The 14,981-nt window shown below is 39.5% G+C and overlaps 2 protein-coding genes across 4 annotated transcripts; both read right to left on the bottom strand.

The window, feature by feature from the left end:
- Window positions 1-644: 644 nt before the first annotated feature.
- LOC133111445 (eukaryotic translation initiation factor 3 subunit J-A-like) lies at window positions 645-6,008 on the bottom strand. Of its 3 annotated transcripts, none has more exons than XM_061221811.1 (8): window positions 5,839-6,008; window positions 5,616-5,704; window positions 3,877-3,931; window positions 3,680-3,771; window positions 3,341-3,455; window positions 2,795-2,956; window positions 2,098-2,171; window positions 645-1,800 (listed from the first exon to the last, which is right to left on the bottom strand). In XM_061221811.1, exons 1-8 carry the CDS (start codon window positions 5,858-5,860, stop codon window positions 1,669-1,671), a joined length of 741 nt encoding a protein of 246 aa, XP_061077795.1. In that variant the 5' UTR covers window positions 5,861-6,008; the 3' UTR covers window positions 645-1,668. The 3 variants fall into 3 exon arrangements, with proteins under 3 accessions (XP_061077795.1, XP_061077797.1, XP_061077798.1); XM_061221813.1 differs by having other exon boundaries at window positions 645-1,797; XM_061221814.1 differs by having other exon boundaries at window positions 3,680-3,768.
- Window positions 6,009-6,721: 713 nt separating this feature from the next.
- On the bottom strand, window positions 6,722-9,536 carry LOC133111806 (NAD(P)H dehydrogenase [quinone] 1-like). Its single transcript, XM_061222397.1, has 6 exons — window positions 9,386-9,536; window positions 8,747-8,911; window positions 8,510-8,640; window positions 8,214-8,327; window positions 7,553-7,654; window positions 6,722-7,092 (listed from the first exon to the last, which is right to left on the bottom strand). The coding sequence occupies exons 1-6, from the start codon at window positions 9,387-9,389 to the stop codon at window positions 6,808-6,810; spliced, it is 801 nt and encodes a 266-aa protein (XP_061078381.1). The 5' UTR covers window positions 9,390-9,536; the 3' UTR covers window positions 6,722-6,807.
- Window positions 9,537-14,981: the final 5,445 nt, after the last annotated feature.

Genomic DNA, 14,981 nt, shown 5'->3' with positions numbered 1-14,981 from the left:
CACACAGTACGGAAATTATTCAGAGTATATTTTGGTGGAGGGTAAGGCAAGATGCTTTTACACAGAAAGGAGAAGTTTCCATATTCCTCCCACTGTGTACTTTGAAAGATATCCGCTGCAATTATTTTCATTGTTTTTCCTTGTACTTTATAATAGGTTGCAATTCCTTATGTATTAGAATCATTTAAAATACAGAATGATAGAACTATAAAATAGATACCACTGGTAACGCCAAAATAAAGAGACTTGAATCGTAGCCCATTACTGATTTTATCCTGAAAATAAACTGGGACATTTTTGGCAAGAACAGAGAATAATAAATGACAGAATATTAACTTAAAATATTGCCTTCTGCAACACAAATTTATTTTCATGTCATTGTAGTTAGCCTAACCTTTTGATTCCAACTCTCTTCCAAAGGCTCGTCTTAGAAATCACACATACAAGAAGATTGCAGTTTAATTAGCAGGCCTTTGTTTTGGGGTGATTTTTTTTTTTTTTTACCATTTGAATATTCAAGTGACAATCATAGAAATCATGGTGTTGTTTTCATGCATTTCTTTGCACAAAAAAGGTAAAATGCAAGTGCCTGGCATACATAAATTGTGCAGTAATTTTAGCAAGCAGGAAGAACAGTAAACCAATGCTTTTGAACAGTGATTTTATTAGATGCTTATAAAACACTGCAGATGCTGTCATCATATGTACTTTCCAATGTCTGATTTTCTAGTACATCCATATAGCAGCCTTTGCCAAATGACACAGAAATGGGAAAATAGTCCATTTCTGTTCATATCAGGCATATCACACATGAACATACTGGGTCTATTCAACAAGTATCCAAGTTCCTCAGCTTGCTTAGTAAAAGCCAGCAGAAAGCCATGTTGATGAGACAACTATGAGAAGACAAATCCCATCCCACGTACTTGCATTAGTAGTAAACATAAGTACAAACTAAATTCATTTTAAGCGCAATAATATTGAAATATTTTCCAAATTCAACAGGAAACCCCCCCCCCCCCCTCCCACCATCACAGCAATTGCCTGAGGAACAGGGCGTTTTCCAGAAAATGGCTATATGAGGGTTTTAGCCACATTTTATAATATGGTATATTCATATTTAATTCTGTTGCCGGGTACTTAATACCCATTAGATAAATGTAGATGTATTCCAAATTAACTTATTTGCATAGAAGATCAAATTTATTCCCACAAAACTGCAGTTCTCAAACAGTAATACTATTCGGCCACATTGTCACAGGCCACATTTTTTTCTGAAATTAGTCAAACTGACTCAGTCAACCAACAGCCACTGTTCAGCATACCCAACTATTTCAGGCATTGAGTTTCCCACTTCAACAGTCTTTCTTAAAATAGAAATTTGAAGTAAGAGTTTTGGTCACTTTAATATGTTTATTTTCAAGGAGGATGGACAGAAGTACTTGGGCAGTTAATTTTTTTGGACCAAGAGGAAAAACTAAACAAACAAAAAAAACCATGTAGGTAATGTTCTTGTGTAAAGTAATTCTGAACTTGAAGGTTGAGCAAAATAAATGAATAACATCTTTCAGTCTTTCCAGGATGGTAGCGAACGGTATGGGGAGGGGATGCTGCATGTTGAGGGCGGGAAAGGGGAGCGGAAAAGGGGTGGTCCAAGAGTAGCCGTCGTCACATAAAGTCCTCAAAGTCTTGGACATAGCCCCCATCAAACTCTCCGTAATCTGCCAGGTCATCTTTCATTTTTGCTTTCAGACCACCAGCTGGAACCACACCCTTCTTCTTCTTCTTTGCTTTGTTCTGCTAAGGAGTCATAGCAAAATAAATAACCACACATCAACTTCCATCGATCACCATGAAACATCCATGCCAATTACAAATACAAGGCCTATAAATAAAAAGTTCTTTACTTTGAATTGGCCACATGTAAATGCGTTTTCATACCAAACCAAATTCTTCCTTCTAGGAGACAATCCACAAATGTGAATGAGTGTGATCAAGGTGTGAAATTTACATACCAATGCAGCATTTCATTGATAGTGCTTGATTTACCTTATAAATGCGACACACGCTTCTCAAAATGGTGTATAAACATCTTACCTTTTCTTGTTTCTGTTTTTCACTAAGTAGCATTGTCAGTGAAGTGTTTATTTTCTTCAAGTCCTCCACTTCCACTGTGGGCATTACACAATTACTTAAGACATGCAAATAAATTGCAGAGTTCAAAAAGACAGGCCTAAAATGTGCCATTACATTTGCACATGACAAATGCAATCTTAAAAGGAAAGAGTGCTGAACTAAATTAAATATTTGTAAAATAAAATGATTGCTTGCAATTCATCACACATTGGGCTATTTAAAGTACACACTTAAATGTTCTAATCGCTCATGGCAACACACACCTCAAGGCTTTTTGCATTTGCATGTCGAATGCGACAACGCCTTTTTCAAAGCAAAATTGTTCTCCACTTTGAGACTGTACACTATTCAAGAAACATGAGGAAATGTTCAAATGAGACTATCAGGACACCAATGAATTTACGGTGTCCTTAAATTTAAAGCAAACCACCATACTTATGAAGCCTCTCCAATTGTTTTGTCATCAATCTCAGGGAGGTTATTTGATTAGATGATCATCTAAACTTAAATGCATATTTGGTCACCAGATAAAATAAATTAACCACATTTTCTTAGAGCAAGCGAGAGGACTTAAAAAATGTTTTCAACATTTATTTACTGATGATAAAATTAGTAGAGTAGTAATTTTGCACCTTTACATGAAAGGAAAATGACTCACATGAAATGCAGAGATCCCGAAACAAAGATTCCAAGAAGCTGGAGTAATGCACAGACTTTTCATATGGAGATATTTTCTCTTTAAGTAACTTCTCAAATTCTGTGAAGTCATCTTTTGAGGAGGGGCTCATGGCATCAATTCCTGTCACGTTATTACTAATGCCTGCAAAAAAGGACAAGGAGTCAATTTACAAAGTAAAATAAGGTGATCAACTAAAATCTAAAATGTTATGACCTATCGACCATGACTATTTATGACTGCATTAATTGAACTGAACGCACAGTAATTAAGTTACCATTTTTACACCCGCTGTCAATTCAGAGATAAATTCACCAATAGACGCAGTTAAACTCACATACTCGATCCAACAGGAATTCTGGCCTGGCATCCCCAGGCAAAAAAAAAAAACCCCAAAAACACTTGCAAATGTACACATTTACGCAGCACCACTGGACAGCCATTGCATTCCTGAGTCTGGTATTAACTGACTGTCCTTCCAACAACAGGCGCAAATCGAAACCCCGCCTCTCCCCCGGGAACTTTTACCAAACGCATCTTTCGCCAGCTCCAGATCAGCCTCCTCCTGCAGCTGCTGCACTCGCAGTTTTTCCGCCAACTCTTCTTCTGCCGTGATATCGTCCTTCTCTGGCGACTGATCTAACTAATGGGACCACAGAAAACAACCAGGAAAATGAGACCAAGATCCAAATTATCCTGAATTTATACATAGTCTGTCACTCTTGTTAAGAACCTGGTGTTTTGTCACAGCACAATGTGGTGTGCCGTATAGCAAAATTGTTCCATCATAAATACGGAGCATTATAATGGGATTGTAGATGTATCACCCTGTCTGAGATAATTGGAAATTATTTAAAGAATACCCACCCTCTTTTTCAGCTCCTCTTGTTTTTTCCTTTGAAGGATTTCTTTTTCTTTAATTTTTTCACTTAATTTTTTCTTATCAGACACTTTTACTTCTGGGGCAAAACAGAAAAACATGTTATTCTATACACAGAAATTATTCAGAAATTGCATACATTCTTCACATGTAAGCTTTGGGGTTGCCAATTTATTTTTCACACCTGCTTTCTTCACTTCAGTCTTTTCTTCCTCCTCCTCTTCATCATCCCAGTTATCCTGAAAAAAAGCATAGAGCTTCAATTGTAATATTTTTCAGTACTGGGTGCCTCACCCATAATTCCTGGGTCCACAAGTAGGAACCCTCACAGCACACTTCAGAGCAGAAAAAAAGACCAACTACACCAGACAAAAGGATTATGTAAATTATCTGCACCATTCATTATTTATTATTTTAAATATGAAGTAATTAAGAGATGTTCCAAAGCAAAACTGCAAATGTAATGATATAGTCTAATTAGCCCTAATAATACACAACCATTACTTCATTCATTTGATAGTTTTTTTGTTTGTTTGTTTGTTTAATAGAGACATACAGGATGAAAGGCTGCAAACAGGTCAGAAGTTAGGTTCAGGAAACCGAAACTTAACAATTGGCTACAATATAACGCTAACGATGTTCACAGACAACTCATTCTACCTTAGATGACCCCAGAAGTTAGCAAAGCGCACGGAAGTTAGCAACACGTTTGCTTGTAACCCACTCCGGTAAAACATAGCTGGCTAGGCCTACAGTATAACGTGGATGTGGAAAAATACTCGTAGTGAAACGGCTAGCCATCTACCCTAACCGATAGACTAACGTTAGCGAAGAAGTCGGGTGGAATTCCCAAACACGGTAAAAGTTAGCCAACAAGCAAAATCAAATTGCTTCTAGGCTAGCTAGTTATCAACGCAACACAACTTAGTTCCATTATGGACACATTGTCACAAGCAATCTTGCCATAACGTGACTACAGTGAAAGGGTGGCTATAATAATGGATAGTAAGTTAACTAACCTAGCTAGAGAGGATCATTAGGCTCAGTGGCTACGTGTAGCATTTAGCAAACAAACTAGCTAACATTAGCTAGTGCAGCATTTTAAGCTGTCGCTGCCCATGACACAGATAACAGAGATAATATTAGACCAGGGTCAATGAATCCTTTAAAATGAAACGCGAAGACCTTGTATTGTACAGTATTGTTAACTAAGCTTACAAGGTCGAGATGAGCAAGCTTGCTAGGTGCTAAATGTGGCGGCGGGGTCAGGATTAGCTTGCTAACGTTAGCAAGGTAAGTTTCCGCTTCATGGGCTGAGGAGAGGCGGCTAGCTATTTAACAGTTGTAACGTTAGCTGAAACTGACAAAAACATTAAAGATAACTGATCTGTTTTGCATTAGCTAACGTCAGTGCTATCACTACTTAGCTAATCAAGTGAAGCGGGTCTCAAACGTGGAGAAATGTTCTCCCACATGGCATGTCAACTGAAATTCACTGACCCATTTGCTTCATACCGGCATAATGCCAAAACAAAACGCGAGCTGTGCCCAGCTACTATAACGTTAGCCACCTAGCTAACTGTTGAGCGAATGGGTCCACAAAGCAAAGTTGCCCCAACTTCGCTCAACAATGTAAAATTAAAGTTCAGTAACGTTATACATCGAATCGAATTGAACGCAGCGCCCCAACAAGTTCGCTAGCTAACCAGTGAAACACTGACATAGCCAACTTGAGTTAGCTAGCTAGCCATGTAGCTAATATTACATAGCTGGCTAAAATCACCCGATAACGCAACTAAACTGCTGTCCATCTTCTATTGGATAAAATAAGAATTACTGTTCGAGCTCAGATGGCCCATCGCTGTGTTGTGGTTCCCAGGGGCCCGAATAGAGCTAGTTAGCATAGTTAGCTTGGCATGTTACCTTCACATCCTCCTCCTCGTCTTCGCCTTCCCATTTGTCCTGCACTGCCGCCTTTTTGCTGGGCTCGTCCGGCTCAAAGCTGTCGGCGTCTATGAGGGTAAAGACCACAGTCAAGATTAGCTAACGCTATCAAAATTCTACTGCGAAATCAACTACATGATTGTCTGTTCTCTTTCAGGCTTTCTTCAACATCACACCAATTACTAGAATTTCGAATCCTCACCCCACGAATCGGCGTCCCCCATCTTGGTTGTGCGTGTGTGAAACTAAGCAGAATGAAAGCGCGACTGCGCCATGGCGTTAATGATGGGACACCGGAAGATTCCAGCTTGGTTATCGTAGAGCACACACTGTCAGCTGTTCTATGCCTCCCTCAGAGGAAGTCGTGGGGCACGAGAATGTTAACCAAATATTAAATCTAGCCATTTAGAGCAATACATGCATTTGCACCCATTATTAGGAATTAACCATTAACCAAAGCACATTTTCCAATCCTAATACTCCTGCAAATTATCTACACATGTCCACCTCATTCCCTCCAAGAATTGAGTTTATAGAAATTTTAAAAATAAAAAATAAAGAGTCCAATGACATATAGTTGTGAAATCAACCAATATGCCCACTATCAAATTAACATATGCAAGATTGTGCTAGGACCATTTTATGTACAAGGAATTCAAAATTTCTAAAATAATACATTCGTTTTACTGCGCATTTGTAAATCTGGCGAAATCATTTTGTCAAAATGAATGCACAATTCTACTGATCAGGAGTAGTCGGTTTCAAAATTTTGCATGTCATTGCAGCCAAATAACCATTGCAACTGCAAAAATGCTTTCAAGCATGCAAAATAGCACATTAACCAACCATCAGCTGCTAGCAACTGACATTTTCTGAATATTTAATCCTATTGGAATTTCATGAATCCTAATTCTGTGCAACTTGAACTGACATTTAGCCAATAACACACTTTCACTAGACATTTACACAACTGCAAAGTGTAGGCATGCCTAGGGGTTAAGCCACCAGCTGCACAATTCTGTTTGAGTATATGCACAACAAGTAACATTTGAGACAAGCAAAGTAAATAAATTGAAGAGGCAGGATTCATTTTCTAGAAGCTTTACTCAGTGTGCAAAGAACCACAGTCAAGCATTGGTACAGCTCTCAGCACCCCCCATCTGCAGTGTGTTCAGATCTGGAGCTGGTTGTTGGGGGGTAGGGGCATCCCCAAATGGTGCCCCACAGTTGGGCCAAACTGCAGTGCTGCCCACTTGTCTTGCTCAGACTGCTTCAGCTGGAAGCCTTCGAAGCATTCCGAGAGGGGGAAGGTGAGGGGCTTCTCCTCCAGCAGTCCATCGAGGCGCTTCCTCCATACTTCCAGCATGCCATTTCTGCCCTCAGAAGTGCTTTTCTTTGGGGCCCAAAAGATCTGAGGAGCCAGAACCTGGAACCCACAGTAGTTCAGGATGCCATTCTACAAAGTGGAGGGGGGAGGAAATGGTAAAATTATATTCAATAGAAAAAGTCATATTGTTGCATATTCATTAGAGTACGAGGCTGCTCAAATACATGCTGAAAACAAAAATGGACATTAAGCTGGCTTGAGTGGTTTAGCTTAATGTCACTTGAACATTCACACAATTTCATATCAGGGATACCCAAATCTGGCCCTCCAGACCAGCAGTACTGCAAATTCCCTTTACCTGAAAGTAATTTGATAGATAAATGCCATCTAGAGGGCAAGAATTAAAACTAGCAGCCTTGAAGGACGGATTTGAGCAGTCCCGTATTAAATCGGTTTCACTTGCCCATTAAGCCAAAATGACGTTGGACTTGTAGGCGCCATTCAATCTACTTCCATTATGACATGCACATCCTGTAATGTCCAGAACCATCCATGGTGAAGACCGATGATCGCTGCAATTAATCCTTACCTGGATAGGCCAAAGTGTGACATTCATGTCTCCATGGATTCCACTGGACCTGAACATTGACTCATGGGAGCCTGTTGTGAATGATAGCATGGCTTTCTTATCCTGGCAAGACAGGACACAGGTCAGCCGTACAGTTCACAATTCATCCTAGAATTTTAACAAAGTTGTTCATTTCCAAATTAGGTACTTGTCATGTTTAGTGGGATTATTTACCCTCGTAAGCCATATCAGAAATAGCCATGTATGCAATGAATAGAAGTCCCATATTCACATTGCACTATATTGTAAACAATTACAGAGTGGAACAAAAACAAATTAGGCAAATCAACTGGTTCCCAATTAGTGAAAGTGTGAACACTGGGTCATGAAAACTAACCATTTGGTTGAAAATGTAGGAAGCATTCAAGTACTAAGAAAATGAGCCAAACCTGAAAAGGCCTCATTCATATTGTGCTTTATTGCAAATGGTTACATAAAATGAGGCAACTCATAAGTTTTGCTTTGTTGCCATATCCGACAGCCACTTTGAAGGCATGCCAACCACACATTTGCATCATTTACTCATCCAGCCTTTAAAACTAGAAACCATAAATGTAGATGAACGCATATGATCTGCACTTTAAAGTTTAACCAGATCTAGTGTGAAATACTATAGACTTGCCTTGAAAAAGCCATTGCTGTACATTTCCTCAGTAGTGAAGGCAAAGCCCTGTGTGAACACCCGATCAATCCAACCTTTGAGAATGGCTGGCAGACCGAACCAGTACATGGGAAACTGACAGGACAGATAATTAGAATGGAATTAGTAGACCCCTAATTGGGCATCAATGAGCATTCACAGAAGAAACAGCGACATACATACATTTAAAGCAGATTTAATGCAAGAGAACATAACATTTGTATGCAAATGAGAAGGAAGTGCAAATCATACAGGTTTCATGTTTGAAGCTTACCAACCTGGAATATGATAAGGTTGGCTTCCTTCACCTTCTTGTGTTCCTCAATGATGTCAGTACTGAGCCGATTCTCCTTTAATGCCACCATAGTCTCCCGACCATATCGAAAATTACCAGAGTCTTGTGGTCCCCCTGGGAACGCAGAAAACAGGAGTACAATGCCAAGGAGCATCGCCAAACTAAGCTTTCGTAAACAAAACAAAAGGGACAAATAAAATTAAGGATCACCACACATTACCAACGATATCCTCAGCAGTGGCAGGGGCTTTGAAATTCATGGCATAGAGATCAGAGAGCACCACCTTGTAGCCCTTGTCCTGAAGCACTTTGACAGCTACATTCTTTGCAGCTGCATTGAATGAGCCTGGACTTTGGTGGGCATAGACGATGAGCACATTCTTGTCTACAGTAACAAAAGCAGACGAACAGATTAGGCAAGATTAGGTTTTTGTCGTTCTATGCATCGAATGGCTCAAATATGCATATACGAGCAGGGCATGAGCGGTGATATACAGCTCAACCGGGTTGTTTTCTAAAACACTAAACTGAATATTGAAAGATTTAATTCACTAAAAAATTAGCATACTACCACAATCCTACCAAACAATCTCTTACCACTAGCAAATTAGTATCCGTATGCATCCAGCAAAGCAACTAGCCATTTAAAAATAGGGCATGAGCTACACGCGAAATTAACAAAGGGTTAAACGAAACAGTTTAAAAGTAACACCACATTGATTTATTTGATATGAAAGTATATTGAAATGAGGCAACAGGTAAGCTATATTTAGATACTTGTTCACTTCTCATTGTGTTCTCCTGCTATAGTAATACGTATAATATTTAATTAATATTATTTAGCTTAATCGAGACTCACCCATTATGAGGTTTCGCGTGCGATACTAAGTGGACTTGCAGAAAGGCAGAATAAGACGCAGTGCGGTAAGTTTTATTGTAAGAGTTGACAGCTGGTTTGATAATTACGAACAACCAGTTCCTGCTTGAAAATATGCACCAGCTGCGAATCGTACCAAATTAAAACTTTTAGGATTGCATCGAAAACAGATAATCACATTAGCCTATTACATGATGGTCAATTAAATACCTATGGCATTTGGTAGAATCGCCCAATTTTGATGACATTTCATTCTACTATTGTCAGCACAATATTGTGTATTGAATTTTAGACATCTTCATTTTGTGTAGAAAGTCAAACAAAAACTAACCCAAAACGCAGTGAACTGGGAAATTAAAGCGCGATTGCACAAAGTCGAATGTACAATTCGCTAGAAACGATCCACACTTCGGTACTGAAACATTCGTCAGTTGAGATTCTCCCACCACTTCGCCAGAAAGTATATTTATGCATCTGACAATTTTGTTTAGGTTTCAGAATCGATGCCTATTCAATTCACGTCTAATGCATGGATGGGCAATTCCTCTCCTGGAGGGCCAGTGTGTAGCACTTTCGGTGAATATGCAGGTTTTCGTTTCCACCAATTACCCTGGCTAATTGCCTGTATACACGAACATTGGATACGTTGTAAATTACACAAGCTTCTTTTTTATTTATTTGTATTTATATACGGGCACAAGATCAGTATTGGGCTGCCATTAATGCGCAAGAAATGTAGCCAAATTGTCAGATGGCGTATATGACAGGGCTAAATAAATAAGTTGGCATGAACTCCAGAAATAGATACTTGCCCAACGTTGGTTTAGTGCGTTCCCCACCATTTCACAGAAAGCTTATTGGCAACTTTGGTTACTGGATGGTAAACGCCATATGCTAGCGATGCACACCTGCGGTCTTGGAGGGCAGGTCACTGGTTTTTGTTCCAACCTGTTACCTGAGTTTCAGTTTTCTGATAGCTCTATGAACTATCCTGGATCACTCACAGTAAAATCTTTAGTGTACACTTGCCGTCAATATATGATTGAGCTAATTAAATCATTAAGAGCCTGAAGTTGCAACAAAATCCTGAAATGGATCGGCCCTTGTTGTGCACCACATAGGCCTACACCTGGGAATAAACCATTTAAAACAGGGGTGTCAAACTCCAGCTATCTATGGATATTTAAACGGCTCTGCGCCGTTTTTGTTCCAACCAACATTTACATTTTCTGACAGCTCTAGGAATTACCCTGGTTAAAGCCTGTACATGAAAAGCACAATAAAGTCATTAGGATACACTTGCAGTCTGCAGCTTGTCGTGATACACGTCAGATAAAATATGATTGAGTCAATTAAGACGAGAAGTTGGCACAAAATCCTGAAACGGATCGGCCCTTGTTGTGCATCCCAAGCTTACCGTCACTCCATACTATGACTGCATCTAGACCAGGGATGGGCAACTCCAGTGTATGCAGGATTTTGCTGCCACCGGTTACCCTGGCTCAATCAGCTAATTGGCCATATACACCATGGCCGATTCACCTGTAAATTAGACAATAAAATGCTACAAGACAATAACATTTATCTGCTGTTATTTATAACACATAATGTGGCTATACATGACAGACCATGTAAATGATTGGGCTAATTAAATAATGTAGAGCAGAAGTTGGTCTGAAATCCAGAAAAATACAGCCTGTCTTGCTCTCATCCCTGATCTAGACCTGGGGTGCACAACAAACAGATTTGCTCTTGTTGTGCATCCCTGATCTAGACTATAACGGATTATAATATGAACTGAAAAGGTGCATTATTAATCTGGATTTAGATCAGGGGAGCACAACTCTGTGCTTGTTTTTACCTTAATTTTGGTTTTCTGACCGCTCTAAACTACACTGGTTCACTCCTGTACTGGATCAGCAAAATCTTTAGGATACACATACAGCCTATGACTGTAGCTGGTGCTTATACATGTCATGATTGAGCGAATGAAATAATTAAGAGCAGAAGTTGCCACAAAATCCTGAAACAGATCGGCGCTTGCTGTGCACCCGATTTCTGATTCCCTTGAATTTTCTGTCAAGTTTTGGGAAATTCTTGGGACTGCTAGAAAACCTGCAACTTGAGAACGATGGGCTTGCAGGCTTGTAAGGTTGAAGCACAGTACACCATTCTACACCATTTTGAATTTAGAAGGAAAAGGTTGAAGACACACGCAGAATACCTCAATGAATGACATGATTAATACTTATGCTTCCCATTTCAAAATAGAGAGCACATCTACAAATACAGATTCATGTGCCATTTTGCAAACTGAATTGAAAGCCTAAATTCAAATGAACGTCCTTGCCAACCCTCTGTTGTGTGTGGTACTGAACAATTAGCCATGCTTAAAGGGTCCCATTAATAATGACATACATTACGCATATCATCACATACTTCTTTGCCCGGTTACGGTCTGACCTAGACCGGGTCGCTACTTTCAATAAAAAGTTCTGAAACCTTTTTTTTTTTTTCTGCAGAAAAAACTGCCATGATTAAAATTTAATGAAGGATTTTCCCACAAAACAGGCTTTTTTTTTTTTTCTACATGCTAGATTTTTTTTAACAGCTCAGTGACACAATGTGCTAACTAGGCCTACATACACAGATAATATAGTAAGAAAAAACACTCGACCTGATGTAAAGTTAAAATCTTCATTAATACACTTAAAAAGTAGACATAACATGCCTTTTGAAATCAAAAATACAAAAATTAAATGTTTTCTTAAAAAGATTTTCCTTATTTTAAGGATGTTTTTTTCTTTTTTTAAAAATGAAGCTGCATGTATTTTGTACAATACCATTGTACAATAAAACTGGTAATATACATAAAAAATTAACTGTTTACATTTGAAATACTTTTTTTTTTTTTTTTTCCATCTTACCATAAAATCTCTGTACTGCTCTTTAACAATCATACAAAATGAGCTAGCTCTTCATTAGAAAAGTGCCAGGGCCCACAACGCAAAGGGGTGTCCCACTCTCCTCTTTTCAAGGGATTTAAGGGGGAAATTGTCAGGCTAAAATTAGGGGTGGTCAGGGGTGTCTCAGATTTTGCAGAGATGAAGGCTTCCTGCTGGGAGTGGGTGCAGAGCCCGAAGTTAATTTAAAACCCCCCCCATCTTAGAGCCGTCTACATAACCTTTGATTTCAATGCATTCAAGGTCTGTATAAATGCACTAAAAGTGACTGCCAGTACACATGTATACTCTGTGCTCTACAATGATCTATGGAGTGTTTTCTTTTTTCTTTGTTCTTTCTCCAAACGCTTTAACTATTACACAGATGACCATCTCCACACACATCAGGAATACCACAATCATGGTCTAGGTCTCAACCTTTGTCGCAACACCGTGACCACCCCGATGACTGTCTACAATGGCTTTCCTAAAGTACATTATAGCACCCATCATTACAACACTGATAAAAGCTGAAATCAGTAAAGTTGATCATATACAGGCCAAATAAGGTGCTCCACCCGCCAGGCCTTCCCCTTGGACCTTACTGTAGTGAGTCACAGAAGTGTGGAACACAGAACTTTGTTCTCCAGAAACAAACACTACACTCACAAAGACGGCCAAACTCCAGTGTCAGTCCGGAAGGACCATCTGTAGTGTTGCAGACAAGCTTATGGGGGGCTCGATTGTCTCGCTCTACCTATGAGGAGGGGTGGGGGGGGTGGGAGGTTAGGGCAGAGGTGTAAGGACTGAGGCAAACGGGATGCACTTGGAGACATAAACACACACAAAGAGGGAAGGGCGGGGCCAAAATCAGTTAAAAAAAAAAAACAACAACCCAAAACTAGCTCACCGACACCCCTGGGCTACATTCACTTAGGAGGGTGGAGGATGAGGGATGAGAGCAGTGGAATCTAAATGGGGCATATAGTTAACAGTCCAGGCCCTGTAAGTATGCTAATGCCAATGCAGTCAAAATAGGCAAAAGATTGGATGATCACATTTATCCACACGCGTTTGTGATCCTGGAACCAATAAGCAACACCGAATACAAAAGAGAAAGACCGTGGGAAAAGGGCCATATTCTTTTTGCTTGCTTTCTCAAGACTTGGGCAGAGATTCATACATAAATGAGGTTTCTGCTCACACGGACATTCAAATGCATTTCAACAAAAAGCATGACAAAAACCATTAACCCCACCCCCCACCCCACGAAAAAAACGAAAAAAAAAAACGAACGTGAGCTGTAGGCAAGATTTAAACCACAGTGATGAAGCTTGGACTCGTGCTGGTGCTACAGACTGGGGCCGTTTCACCCCCAGTCTGCAGGAAGGGACCGTACGGACGGACAGCCCGTGCTACACTGGCATCTCTTTAATACTTCTCCTTGTCATAAGACAAAATAAGAACCGTAAGCACTCTAAAAGCATTCTTCCATTCGCTCTTGAGCTCACCATTGTACTGCATGAAAAGAATATAAACTGATCCATTTGTGCACTTAATTGACAGCATGTGTAGGAAAAGGATGGCACAAATTTGAGTTTATTCAGAAAACAAAAGCAAGAAGTCTCCTTATGGAATATTCTAAATTCAGCCAAGTCTGGAGGTTGGAATAAGGGTAAGGGTAGGCCTACCAGATTGGAAGTAGTCCTGCCCCCCATTGTCAAATATTGCCAGACCATGAAAGTATACTTTCACACGTGAGATTTAGAGTTAAATTCAGTCTGAATTAAAACTGACCAAGAGCTAAAGGTCAGTTAACACAGATTTCGGGGTAAACTAAATATTTCCATGCCCAAGAGATCAAGTCATCACCATGGTTTAAAGAGTCAATTCCTCCCATCCTATTCTAGGTCATAACCATATTAAAAGCTCAAGTAATTATTTCCCATTTGATTGATATGGAAGATTTGCTTCAAAAGTTCAGTGGAATACCGTATCACAGAAACTGTATAAATGCATTTTTTTTCTGAAACGTGGGACGAATACAATTTTTTGTCCCCATTAAAATAACCAAAAAACAAATGTACATTGTTCAGGCAAAGTAGAAGAACAGCCATTAAAACAATGACAGGATAAAACTATTGAATAAAAAACTATTACCAGAATGAAAAAAAAAAAAAAAAAAAAGCTTCAACTAAAAAGGAATGCATAATGAAATCCTGCGCTAAAGTAAAAAGTTTTAAAAACCTGAAGAGGGAAAGAAGATATATACATGTCTTTTCTTTATTTTTATTTTTTTTAAACTGGCCATTCCTGTTGAAATGAGTTCATAAGTCAGTGAGCGAAGCCCTGCACTGGGAGCACCAGACGGAGCGCGTGCAGTCGCCAGTCCGTGTGATGTCACTCGCCCGGCTGCTGTGGGGCCGGCATGGCCGATCCCCGGCGCTGTCGTTGCCAATGAAGAGGAGGCGGCCGTCCAGGTCAAGGGCAGTCAGATGGAGCATTCTCCTGGGTCTTGCCTATTATTGACGTGAGCACATTTATATATTTATAATATATCTGCATTTATAAACTGTAATATCGGAGATGTTGCTTCGAAACGTGTTTTTTTTTTTTTTTTTTTTTTTGGTAATCAT

Source organism: Conger conger, chromosome 15 (assembly GCF_963514075.1).
Source record: "Conger conger chromosome 15, fConCon1.1, whole genome shotgun sequence".
Taxonomy (NCBI): Eukaryota; Metazoa; Chordata; class Actinopteri; order Anguilliformes; family Congridae; genus Conger; species Conger conger.
This window is presented reverse-complemented; position numbering and strand designations above follow the sequence as displayed.